At 43.8% G+C, this 13,380-nt stretch overlaps 1 protein-coding gene across 4 annotated transcripts in view; it reads right to left on the bottom strand.

Moving 5' to 3' along the window:
• Positions 1–13,380, bottom strand: part of LOC111980376 (AF4/FMR2 family member 4) — a 42,880-nt gene that overhangs the window by 5,896 nt on the left and 23,604 nt on the right. For 2 of the 4 annotated variants that reach the window (XM_024011100.1, XM_024011099.3), the window contains exons 2-14: positions 11,555–11,681; positions 8,555–9,301; positions 8,339–8,383; positions 8,135–8,221; positions 6,434–6,467; positions 6,248–6,314; positions 5,945–6,043; positions 5,588–5,741; positions 4,540–5,412; positions 1,238–1,323; positions 889–1,141; positions 398–495; positions 45–108 (exon numbers count right to left, since the gene is read on the bottom strand). In XM_024011100.1, coding sequence (XP_023866868.1) covers positions 45–108; positions 398–495; positions 889–1,141; positions 1,238–1,323; positions 4,540–5,412; positions 5,588–5,741; positions 5,945–6,043; positions 6,248–6,314; positions 6,434–6,467; positions 8,135–8,221; positions 8,339–8,383; positions 8,555–9,301; positions 11,555–11,677 — 2,730 coding nt within the window. In that variant the 5' untranslated portion in view covers positions 11,678–11,681. The remainder of the gene's footprint in view (positions 1–44; positions 109–397; positions 496–888; positions 1,142–1,237; positions 1,324–4,539; positions 5,413–5,587; positions 5,742–5,944; positions 6,044–6,247; positions 6,315–6,433; positions 6,468–8,134; positions 8,222–8,338; positions 8,384–8,554; positions 9,302–11,554; positions 11,682–13,380) is intronic. The other 2 variants (XM_070449275.1, XM_070449276.1) reach the window with 1 other exon arrangement.

Raw genomic sequence — 13,380 nt, 5'->3', positions numbered from 1 at the left:
ACATGCTCTTGTTTCACATTAGAGCTAACACAACCGTTTCTTACCAGTGCATCTGCATTGTGTTTAAGTTTCTTGGCCTGTTGTAAGTAGTGATCCGCAGAGTGAACCCTGAAAAAGAACAGGTTCACCAGTCAGTTATTGCATTCATTTCTTGTATGCCCAATCTTAGAAAAATAACATACAAATGTTCCCAATACTCTCCAAACAACTATGCGCAAGGTTTCTTCGCCATAGCAAGTGGACGGACCCTTCCCACTGAGCTTTTAAACTGGTAATGTATGTCATCTCTGTTTTACACTGGCACATCCATTCCCCATATCCCAGGCAACCCTATCCCTGCAGCTCTACATGCTGACTGGCAGTGGGTTATCCACAGTGGAGAGGAGGCTCTTCTTACCTGTCCTCAAACAGCAGTTTTGATCTCAGGGACTTTGAGCCGTCCGAGGAGAGCCGTGGCACAGCAAGCTTGTTATCAGAGCCCTTTGAGGATTTCTCCTGCGGAGAGACAGCAAAGTTTATAATCCTATTCCTATAGGAATAGTGGGCTATTTTAGTGGGCTATTTTAGTGGGCTATTTTATGTGACGATGTGTTGGGAATAACAAATCATGCAGTGGTGAAAGTGGTGAGCTACAAATGTTATATTTGTGTCCTTCCCAAATGTATTTGCAGTCGGTGGACATTGTGTGACACTTGAGCCAGAATAATGCTCAGTGCAGCTGGTAAAGGGCACCCTAGTAGTGTGTGTGTGTGTGTGTGTGTGTGTGTGTGTGTGTGTGTGTGTGTGTGTGTACACACGAGTTTGGATAAAAATGGTGTCATAAGTAGAGCATGACAGTGTGCAGCCCACATAGACGGACAGGCAGACTAGACTGACACACCCACATACCTTGCCCTCCCGGCTGCTCCTGCCCTGCTTGTCCTCGCCCTTCCTGTGTTTGGAGGTGGAGCTGCTCTTGGTGCTGTGGCCTCCCTCCTTGCCGCTGCTGGCTCCGCTGGACAGGGAGGTGGAAGACTGGCTGACCGTCCGCTTGCGGCTCTGGTGCTCTGCCTTGGGTGTTCTCTGCAGCCCTCCTGACCCTGATATGGAGGGAGAGGGCACCGGCTCTTCCTTCACCTTGGCCTCCATTGCCCTCTTAGACCTGGTGTGGGTGGTTTTCAATGTTAGCATTCAATGTTCATGTTGGGTTGCAGAAGTTAAGTATGTGATGGTATGGTTTGAATAAAAAGTCACTCACTCTTTGCTGCTGTTCTTGTGATGAGATGAGGATTTGTCTTCAAGTCTGGACTTCTTGCTATCAGGCTTGGCGCTCTCGTCATCATTCTAAAGTGAATAACAGGGGAGGGAAAAGGATGATTTATTGTGGGTGCATTTGAAAGGCAGGTAAGGAATGGGGTCCTTGGTATGTGACTGGGTATCAACTGAACATGAAATATCACATTCTATAGCTCATAAACATTAGGAAGATGGCCAAAATGTATTGACATTCAAGCTTAACCCAAAAGACTCTAAGCCCTGTCTAAGCCGGGGAGGGGGGGGTTGTTTTGAGAAGGTCATACCAAGGATAATTTAGCCATTTGATTTGGAATTGTAAGATCCCTTGTATAACGTATAAAAATATATAAGTATAAAAATTATATTTGGCATTACTGCTATTAGCCCATACAAACACATTGAATAACAGATTCACGACAAGTTTGTTCCAAAGTGTCTATCCAATATCAGAGATAATAAATCCTGATCTCATTTTTATTACATGTTTTAAATCACTTATTTGTGTCACTAAACAGTTTCCATATATTACTTCCATACATTTTTTGACTGGTTTTTGCCTTACATGGTGACATCACCATGCGGTAAGTTAGTTAGATGAATAAGATCGAGTTCCAAACCTCAGCCAATAAGGCTAATTTTCAGTTTTCCTCTTCCCACTCAGACCACTCCCAAACAGTCCTGGTAAAATTATTGCTTGAGAAATTGGTCTTTGCTAAGAAACAGTTTTTGTTTTCAATTAAAATAGTCAAATTAAACAATCACAGTAAGGTACCTAAGGGTGTATTTATACTTGGTCCCTTTCAGCTAATTTGTGAACTCTGTGCAGTTTGCGTAATTTTTTTGTGCAGTGTGAACACTCCAAAGTAACTCAGACCCCCCAAAAGAGCCCCCGAAGCGAACTGAGACCATCTTGAGAGGTGGTCTGTGTTTGGTTCGCTTGACTGCAGTCCGGTTCCCTTTTTAAGGGAAATGTGAACACAAAGCTCCCCAGGTTCCCTTGTCATTATTCCTGCACCACACACTTGACTACTGCAACACCTTTTCCCCTGCCATAAGCCCTGGCATTGTGCCACAAAAGAGAGAAGATGATGTGCAGGTTCATGGAGAAAAAGAACGTGGCCTTTTTGGATAAAGATTAGCGATTTTCAAGGATGCACAGAAATGCAAAAATATGTTTTGTACTGGTACAATGTTCAGATTATTGTTGCAATATGTGATCTATAGGCTAAGAGAGCTTCATAAACGGTTTATCTGATTTGAATACTTTGAGACGACAACATTTGGTGAGAATCACAACATAGGGTACAAAATCAAGGTCCTTGCAATCCGGAATCCTTGGGACATCCCAACTCTGACTTTATCCTATTGAAGTTAACCCTTGTAAATGTTATGGTAAGAGTTAAGGTTAGGTAAGGGTTCATGTTAGGATTTCAGGTATGGACGTACGAAGGAGCCCGGATAGCACTAACCACAAACCTACATTCAATTAAAGCATTATTTAAATCTGCATTATTCGTCTGCTATTTATTCTGTTACCAATGATTTTCAGCTGTTCGAAGTTGGTGTAGAAAACCAAAAGTAAAAGACTCAAAAACTAAACATAACGGGAAGCATAGAAATACCGCACATAGAAAAAGATCTACTGCGATTTAGACTTGCTTTCAAACGAGAATGGCTAATCTATAACTCACATTTGTATGTGAATTTGGTAGGGTCACTTTAAAGGATAACAATTAAATAATTCAACCTCATATTCATCATCTCCAGCATCATTTGTATGTTTTGTAGTAAAAAATATACAGGAAGATAAGTGTTTCCAATGACATCATCAACCAATTAATAGACAATTAGTAGGCAATTTCTACTCATAATTGGTTAAAATCACATGATGCACACTGATTGGAATCTTCCTCTCTTTTTTTACTACAAAACATAGAAACGCTCCATTTTCACATATGTTGATGTTAGTTAGGGTGGTGCTGGAGATGACTATGAAGTAGAAAAATTGTGAAATGTCCCTTTTACTAAATGCAATCTACACTATATATGCACACACAAAATGATGTGGACACCCCTTCAAGCTAGTTGATCCGGCTATACACCCATGGCTAACAGGTGTATAAAATCAAGCACACAGCCGTGCAATCTCCATAGACAAAAATTGGCAGTAGATTGGCCTTACTGAAGAGCTCAGTGACTTTCAACGTGGCATCGTCATAGGATGCCCCCTTTCCAACAAGTTAGTTGGTCAAATTTCTGCCCTGCTAGGGCTGCCCAGGTCAACTGTAAGTGCGTTATTGCGAAGTGAAAACGTCTAGGAGCAACAGCAGCTCAGCCGCAAAGTGGTAGGCCACACAAGCTCACAGAACGGGACCGCCGACTGCTGAAGCGCGTAAAAATTGTCTGTCCTTGGTTGCAACACTCAGTACAGAGCTCCTAACTGCCTCTGGTGGCAACGTCAGCACAAAAACTGTTCGTCTGGAGCTTCATGAAATGGGTTTCCATGGCCGAGCAGCCGAACACATGTGCAATGCCAAGCGTTGGCTGGAGTGGCGTAAAGCTCACCGCAATTGGACTTTGGAGCAGAAGAAACGCGTTCTCTGGAGTGATGAATCACGCTTCACCAACTGCCAGTCCGATGGACGAATCTGGGTTTGGCGGATGCCAGGAGAACGCTACCTGCCCCTATGCATATAATGACATTCTAGACAATTCTGTGCTTCCAACTTTGTTACAACAGTTTGGGGAAGGCCCTTTCCTGTTTCAGCATGACAATGCCACCACCGTGCCCAACATGCAAGTAGGTATATCTAGCTGTCTGATAACACATTCTGATGGAAGGGCTTGTCCTGCACTTTGTAAAAACCCAGGAGTGCATTGCGTGAATGTTGGAAAAAGATCTTGGTTCCTTTCTAAACATAGCAATGTGAATGTAAACCATACTCGGACCACAAAATAGGTGAAATAGTGAACTGGCAAAAGCATTGAGTCCTCATTCAAATGCAAGGGCAGTGTGAATACAAAGAACTGAGTTCTTTTGCTATTTTTTTTACCCCAGAGTTCACTTTAAAAGTACAGATATCGGTCCTCGTTAAAAAGGACTATGTGAAAACACCCTAATGGTTACCCAGAAATTATTTGATATTGAGATAAAAACAGCTGGATTGAAAATGTAACAGACCCTGTCATAACAATCTTTTTCACCAATGTGAATTGTAAAGTCCTAACATGGCATGAATAGCAGTGTGCTGTGGCAGGCCATACCTTGTGTTTCCTCTTGCCCTTACCGGAGCTCTTCTCAGAGGGTTGCTTCTGGAAGTCCTTGTCTCTGTCCAGGGAGCAGTCCCTCTCTACTTTGGGCTCTAGCAGGTCTTTGTAGGGACGTCCAGGAATGCGGGAGAGCAAGCTCAGGTCGATCTTCACCATGAGCACCTGCTGCTGCCTGATGGGAAAGCGGTCATCCGGATCGCTGAGAGGAGAGAGCAGTTCCTTCTCTTCCATAGGAGAGAACACACACACTGGAGTCCTGATGCTCTCTGTGTACTTGGGGGTCTGAGACGACGAGGGAATGCTGTCGTTCTCCTCCGATTCTGAGGAGGAAGAGTCCGTGTCCACAAACTCCCGGGACTTCTGGGAAGTCTTGGTGGGCGCCTTGCTCTTTCGCTTGTCCACAGCCGGTCTGGGTGAGGACTTGGGCTCCTTCTTGATGTTTGGTTTGCGGGAGCCCTTGGTGGCGGCCTTGGGCCGATGGGGAGGGATCTCAGGAGCGGGTTCACTCTCAACCCTCAGCCCCCCCTTTGGCTCCTCCACCACCGGTGGCTTCTCAGACTTTTTCGGCTGTTTTTTACCCACTGTTCTGCGCTGGCCCGGGCCACCCTCACTCTGAGCGGGAGATTTCTGCCGGCCACGGCCGCTCTCTGAGCCCTTCTGTGCTGCCCTCAGGTCCCTGCTAGGTGTGGGCGCCCCTGAGTCTTTAGACCCGCCCTGCCCACTGTAGCCACGACCTGAGCTCTGGTCCCGCCCCTCCTTCTTGTACTTGGTGGATACATTACTGTCCACTGGGGAGGCCGGGGAAAACTGCTTGGCTTTCTTAAACCAGTTGTCCAACTGCCATTTATTGGCTGTGGCTGGTTCAGGCTGTGGGGAGAAGTGTAGAAATTGGCACTGGGATCTACTACATCATATTCTGCATGCCTTATCAGGTCAGGTGCCAGAAGGTAAACAGTACTGACAAGTGACAACCCTTGGTTATAATACAATAATGTAATAACTGGTCCAGAAGATAGTAGGTGAAAAGGAAAACTAGGCCTACCTCTGGTGATGCCGGGCGAGGGGGCTCATTGGCCTCGCTATCCGTGGAGCTGCTCTCGCTCTCGCTGTCCGACCCCGAACTGCTCTCTGAGCCACTGTGACTGCTGGAGTCGTCCCGCGAGTGCACCGCTCCCTCGCTGTTATTACTGTTGTTACTGTGGGAAAGAGACAGGGATACGCAGTAAGTTAGTGGACAGTAGGCCAGGGCCGTTCATGTGAAGGCATCCTCAGTTAGTAGTTACACACGGAAATAGCTAGCTATTCTTATAGTATTTATTTTCAGTTCTGAGGGGGGTAAATCGTATCAAGAACTTGAGCTCCAATGAGTCGCAGTCTGAGAGACCAGTAAGGCCACTACCTTGCTGATGCGTTTCTGGAGGCGTTTTTGGCCGAGTCCTGTTCTCCATCACTGTCCTCATCACTGCTGAGCTTCAGGTCATCTTCCAGCAAAACATTACTGGAACATTACAAGGCCGTGGAAGTTACACATTAACAACACATATGGCTTCATTACCACACAAACAACTACAGTGAGAACTAAGCAATATGGCTCCTATCCTGTGTCCCTCAATGTTTGTGGATACTCTGTCAACTGTGTCACGATCATTAAGCAGCTAGCCATAATGTTCTTAAGAGATTTACAGGGTGAAGGGACACTCACTTGGCCTGATCTCCATCGCATGGCGCTGCCTTGGACTGGTGACTGCTCGACGTCTTGGTTGGTCTCTCTGGAGGTGAGGAAGGGTGAGAAGAGAACTCATTACCATTATGACAATGGTGAAATCAACCTGCATCCAGAGGTTCAAAATGTGTGAGACTTGAATGTAAAGTGCTGGGAAATACTTACTGTGTGCACCAGGAAAACTTGCGTGCTGAGTGTCCTAAAAACATGGTCAAAATATTTTTTGTTTAAACAGAGACATTACATGCCCTTATAAGTTCAACCACACTGCTCATTATTACAAAACAGCAAATCTTTGATTATGGTAGTGTTTAACTATATGGCATTTTCTTTATATTTCACTGAAAATACATATTGCTTTGTTGTACTTTTCACACTCTCTCTTGCAAAGTCATCTATTCAGCCGGCAAAATGTTTTGACTAGTCATTGGTACAATAAGATACTTTTTTTTGGTAATGGATGTCTGAATAGCATTTGTTAGGCCTACAAAACAGTACCAGTCAAACGTTTGGACACACCTACTCATTCCAGGGATTTTCCTTATTCTTACTATTTTCTACATTGTAGAATAATAGTGAAGACATCAAAACTATGAATTAACACATATGGAATCATGTAGTAACCAAGAAAGTAGTAATTCTTCAAAGTAGCCACCGTTTGCCTTGATGACAGCTTTGAACACGCTTCGCATTCTCTCAACCAACCTTCATGAGGAATGCTTTGTCAACAGTCTTGAAGGAGTTCCCACATATGCTGAGCACTTGTTGGCTGTTTTTCCTTCACTCTATGGTCTAAATCGTCCTAAACCATCTCAAATGGGTTGAATTCAGGTGATTGTGGAGGCCAGGTCATCTGATGCAGCACTCCATCACTCTCCTTGGTTAAATAGCCCTTAGCCAGCCTGGAGTTGTGTTTTGGGTCATTTTCCTGTTTGAAAAACAAATGATAGTCCCACTATGCACAAACCAGATGGGATGGCATATCACTGCAGAATGCTGTGGCAGACATGCTGGTTAAGTGTGCCTTAAATTCTAAATAAGTCATAGACAGGGTCACCAGCAAAGTACCCCCACACCTCCTCCTCCATACTTCACAGTGGGAACCACACATGCAGAGATCATCAACCTACTCTGCATCTCACAAAGACACAGTGGTTGGAACCAAAACATCTCAAATCCAAAGGACATATTTCCACCGGTCTAATGTCCATTGCTCATGTGTCTTGGCCCAAGCAAGTCTCTTCTTCTTATTGGTGTCCTTTAGTAGTAGTTTCTTTGCAGCAATTCGACCATGAAGGCCTGATTCACACAGTCTCCTCTGAACAGTTGATGTTGAGATGCCAGATTGACTGACCATCCTGTCTTAAATAATGATGGACTGTTGTTTCTCTTTGCTTATTTGAGGTGTTCTTGCCATAATATGGACTTGGTCTTTTACCAAATAGGGCTATCTTCTGTATACCACCCCTACCTTGTCACAACACAACTGATTGGCTCATCAAGGCAAAGGGTGACTAAAGAATAAATATGTTTTGATTTGTTTAACACTTTTTTGGTTACTACATGATTCCATATGTGTTATTTCATAGTTATGTCTTCACTATTATTCTACAACGTAGAAAATAATAAGAATAAAGAAAAACCCTGGAATGAGTAGGTGTGTCCAAACTTTTGACTGGTACTGTTTATGTAGGCCTAACAAATGCTATTCAGACATCCATTCAAGAAAAAAATGGTATCTTATTGTACCAATGACTCGTCTAAAAATTGTGCCGGCTGAATAGATTACTTTGCAAGAGATAGTAAAATATGACCATTTCTATGCTCAGCCTCTGTACGTCACTAAGGCATGCTCTGCTGTCTGACCTTGGAGGGGAATGGAAACTTTGAAGGCTCTGTTTTGCAGGGGGTGTGAATGGCTGTCAACGGAGGGGGCCAGGACTGAGTCATTTCCTGGAGGGAAAAATGGAAAAAGTGAAGTTGAGTAAGACCTCAATGACTGGAAGAAAAAATACATTTCTTACTCAGCTTACATTACATGATATCATCTGAAAAAAAAGCAAATCTTACCTTTAAAATCTCATCAACACAATTCGCATCCCCAGTCATGGGACCCTACAAACATCAACGATTGTACCATTGTTAGAAGAATTTAAAAAAGGCTCATAAACAACAAACGTTAGTGTGTCATATTTCATCTTGTTAGTGACTAAGTCACAAAGTTTTATTCTATAGAATCTCTAGAATTGAGATTCCGTTGAACTCATTCTAGTTCTGTGGTTTTACCTCAACAGGCTGCGAGGGCATCTTGAGCTTGGAGAGCGACGCCTTGCCGTTGGACTTCATCTCCCCCATGGTGCTGCTGTGGGACTGGCCACTGTACATCGCTGACGAGGTCTTGGGCTCCACCGTCTCCTGGCCATCCATGGGGCGCACGTAGGCTGTAGGCTTCTGTAGCATGGAGCTGGGCTTGGACATGAGCGAAGGGGGGAAGGCCTGGCTGGAATGCGGGCCGCTGGTGAAAGATGTGTGCACACGCGACGGGGAGTCCCAGTTGGCCTCTCGCTCACGTGGGGACTTGGAACGGTAGCGCTCCTTGCCGTGGTGCTCAGCACCCAGTGACCGGGAGTGACTGGAGCTCAGGGAACCCTTGGCTGGGCTAGACGTGTGGGACTTGGAGTGTTCTGAGCCATGCTTGCTGGACTTCTTGTGTTCCCGCTCGTGTCTTTGGCTACTGCCGCTGCTACCGCTACTCCTGCTACCGCTGTGGCTGCCCTGGAGGCTGGATCTCTTAGAGGACTGGGAGGACGAGGTGCTGGCCGCTGGGCCTACTGGAGTCCATTTACTGTTCTGGCCACTGCCACCGCCACGCTGGTCCCCAAACAGAGACGGGCCAGACTTCTCCTCGGAGGACGACGAGCCTGAGGGTTTGCCACCGAGTTTTGGAATTGTGTCTCCGATAGGTTCCTTCATCTCGTCGTAGTTTCCAAGCATACTCTGGATACGACTGGACAGTTTATCTTCTTTGCTGGACTGCACAGACAAAGAGAGAGTGAGAAAGAAAGAAACAGAGGGTCACCTTCAGGACAGCAGTTAAGCACTTGAATTAATTGCTTTTAGTCTAATATATTAATTAAATATGCTACCCAAACTTTGCATTTATTCTGGTGAAAACTTCTGAAATATAAAAAAAGAAGAGACTTGAATGTTTCTTATAACATTAAAGAAACATTGACAATGTATTTTTGTTAGGAAAATTATACTATTAGCCTTCTGATATGAAGCTTAAAGTTGAAACAATATTGAGGAGAGGGCGGCCCTCAACTAATCACACAAGAGAGACGATTGGCTTATTTAAAACTCCCCTCCTGACCAAGGAGGCCATCTGCATGGGGTGATAAGGGCCTTCCGTGGCTCCACTAAAGAAGTTAAATCAATCACTCGGAGGGGCTCCTGCTACAGATGACAAGAGGTAAACCACAGTGTGTGTAGCCTATCCAATTTCACATGGGGGCCCCCAAACCGATTCTTTCTGACAGATACCCGTGTGGGGTGGGGAACCATCTGTTATCTGTAGCAGGAAATGTAGAATATGTGCTACACAAAGCTTTGCTGGTCTGGATGGAAAGCAGAGAAAATCCATCAGAGCCCATTCACTCTATTAATTGGGTTTGCCTTGCAATATGTTGTGTTGTGTGTGTGTGTGTGGACAATGCATAAGTGTGCCGCCATGCAAGGCCTACACTTTGATAGAAGGGCTCTCAGTAGCAAACAGAGCAAATAAGATAATACCTAACCCCATCTTTCACAATTCATGCACCAGTTTTAAAAACTACATTTACAATGTTATCAGGGGAAAACCTCAAAATGATATAATACACAGTAAAGTGGAGAGCAATACTAAAAAAATGGAAAAGCCATAGGCCCTGACAAAAATACATCTGAAGTGAATATTGGAGTCATATCACTACAAAAGCCATTTAAGATTAGCATTTTTCTGTCTGGGGAAAGATGAACTGCATCTGTGCAACCCGTGTACAAATGTTACCACGCTGCTATAATTGTAAAAGTTCAGTGGCAGCTTTGTTTAGTGGCTATTTTAAATAAACAGCCGTGGAATTTACAGGAAGACATAGTAAACAAATGTTACTGGACTATGAATACTATTGGTCAGGACTGATGTTACATAACTCTCTGGAAACTAATCACAAAGAGGCATTCTACTGCCTACATGAGAAGATTGAGTTTTAGTTATCCAGTTGATGTTTCACATTTCTACATTACATGACCCATTTTGTAACTGCATGAGTAAACAAGCGGTGGCTTCTCTAAAAACACACAGTGGACTCAGGGCTCTCAGAGCTGCGGAACACAACATGGCTGCCATGGCTGGTGGTGGGAGGGCAACTTCCCTGGGTCCTATTCTTCATCAAAGCCCCCTGATTACCTTTCACTGTGGGGGCAAGAGACAACTTGGCTTTCCATATAGAACTCACCCCTCACCATTCGCTACATGTCTGGACACGTTCAAAATCATCTGCTTATATCTGGTTAGTGGCAAAGATTAGACTGAGCCAAGGGCTGAAATCCTTATAATCGAGTTGGTGGGATGGGAGATCTGGCTCTGGCCCACATCAGTGCTCATAGAAAATGTGCACCCCTAAACCAACTACTTTCTGTTGTTTAGTTGACTACAGAGGCCTGGTAAGCATCAACATCAATAAGGGTTAGGTCTATTACTCAACCGCTATCTATGATAGGGGACAGTGCCATACAAGCATCCTAAAGTTGTCAAGACTGCATATGAATGCAGGTCCCCTTTAGCTGTGGGCTGTTTACTGCCCACAATGATATAGCAATTCGATGGGACAAAAGTACTAGCAGTTATGCACTTACCTCAGGCTCATTGTGAGAAGGACTAAGGAAGGACCAGATAAGATAAAGGGACAGAGGAGACTGAATCTGCAGCAAGGACAGGGTGGACATGAAACCTCAGCTAGCGAGGCCCGGGCCCTAAAATCCTCCTGAGCAGCCAGCAACAGACCTGAGCCCACATTAACTGCAGCTAATGCAATTCATCTAAACAGTGCACTTACCTCCAACTCTCCCTGCCACTGTTCAGATATAAAAACACGTAAGCAGTTCTCTGGGTTTAAAAATAGTTATCAATGAATCCTGCAAATCAATCATAGCATAATGGGAATACTTATAGGAGAAGCAAGTATAAACTCTAAGAGGTAACTAAATGACAGAAGCAAAACAAAATGAATAACAAAATAAACTTACAACTTTATAAGGTTCAGGAAAGAGAGGGGAGTGAGCTGGAAAGGCCTCTCCTCCCTGCTGGATTTCTTGATTTCGCCTTTCTCTTTCTTTCATACGGAGCACATTCCGGTCTTCACGGTTCATGTTGCTAACAACAGAGACACAGTCACTAAGCGTGGAGAAGAGAAAATAGCAGCTTCCAAATACTTCGGTCTACATTAAAAAACACCAAGTGATACTGCAGAGTACACAAAAAAATATATAAAAACAACTTAGGGGGAGGGCATTTTTCAATGGCTTAAAAGGGGAGGGACAAGAACATCTAGACCCCCCCCCCCCCGCAAGTCTAAAGCGTTATAATGAATGGGTGATCAAAAGCTACTGATTGTAGGCCTATGTGTTGGAAAAACTGTGGGACAGAGAAGTCACAGTTAAATCAATGGAATAAATGAAATTAGCATATGAACAGCTAGGCTATCTAGTAATAGGTAGTCCTATTCACTGCCTTCTAACTACCCCCTTTTCTACAGTACATATCCCACCCTCAAAATTATCAAGCCAATAACAGGACCACAAATCGTAATTTCATGTTTGTTTTTTCTCCATCTCATGAATACAGTGTGTCATTTATTGTAATATAGTCGCTAATATTTCTGATGGCATGTGACAAGCTTTTAGGCGCTATGTGGCCCGGAGGCAATCTGCCAACAGGACCATCAACATATTTTCTACTAACTGCTTCTAAATAATCACTGCAAGTAGGGCTGGGCGATATATAGAATGATTTATATTAATTCAAATGTACGTTTTTCCACGAGATACCAAATGCTTGTATACCAAGAATCACGTAACAAAATGTTTTTTTTTCTTCTTTTCGTTTTTATGAGTGTTCATGTCTGCTTGTTCTCGTGTTGTCTTTTTGGTCTTGTCTCCTTTGATGCTCCTATGCTGTGTGCGCCTTCCCATTTACAACAGAGATCTGTATATAATGATGAGATGCTCATGTCTCAGCTCTAACAGATGGGAGTTATTGTCCCAAAGGAGGGAAGGCAGGCGACAAGCTTAGGTCAAAAATAAGCCCATTGAAACAAATCAAAACCTCTCACATCGCATCTTCCTCTCAGTTTACACACCCCCGCGCACCTCCCCGTGCCACTCACACAAAGATGAGAGATCACTTCTTCCCTGACAAGCGGTTCCAACTCACTATTAGCATTTGAGTTTTGGTCCAACAGAATCGGTCATATGGACACCGAAACACAATGAGACATTTTATTGTAAAAGATAAGTTAATCTTTATAACAATAGCCTTTTAATGTCTCAACTGCTCAAATTGCCTACAAAGCAGACACTCCTAAAACAGGATTATCAACTAACATTGATTCTGTTAACTGTATGCTCAGTTTGTCGCGCGCGGCATTGTGGTACCAGGTACCGCTAGCAGCATTTTAGCCAAAGACTTATACTAGCTGTCTAGTCTGTTTTAAAAATGTGCACTAAGCATAAGACACAATTATATAAGGATTTGGCTTCTTGTTCTCATTCTGAGAAATAAGGTAGGCCGCTTGATTTCAACATCTGAACAAAGTGGACAGGCTAGCACCTTGTTTAAACAGTTGGAGACAGACACAAGGGTTTGTTCAAAACAATTCAACTGTTCTGCCTTGTTAGCTAGCAAATAGATCCAAGTTGGCTAAACTTGAAATGTAAAGATTCCTATAAAGATTAAATGGCTACTCACTAGCATATGGGATTGTGCTTGAGAGATTGTTTGAGACCAGTGTTCATTTTCTATAATGCCTGCTAAGTGAAGGTGCATTAAGCATGGTTCTGGTTAAATTTATAAC

This window comes from Salvelinus sp. IW2-2015, linkage group LG20 (genome assembly GCF_002910315.2).
Source record: "Salvelinus sp. IW2-2015 linkage group LG20, ASM291031v2, whole genome shotgun sequence".
NCBI classification, from domain to species: Eukaryota; Metazoa; Chordata; class Actinopteri; order Salmoniformes; family Salmonidae; genus Salvelinus; species Salvelinus sp. IW2-2015.
The sequence above is the reverse complement of the archived record's forward strand: the minus strand, read 5'-3'. Positions and strand labels throughout refer to the sequence as shown.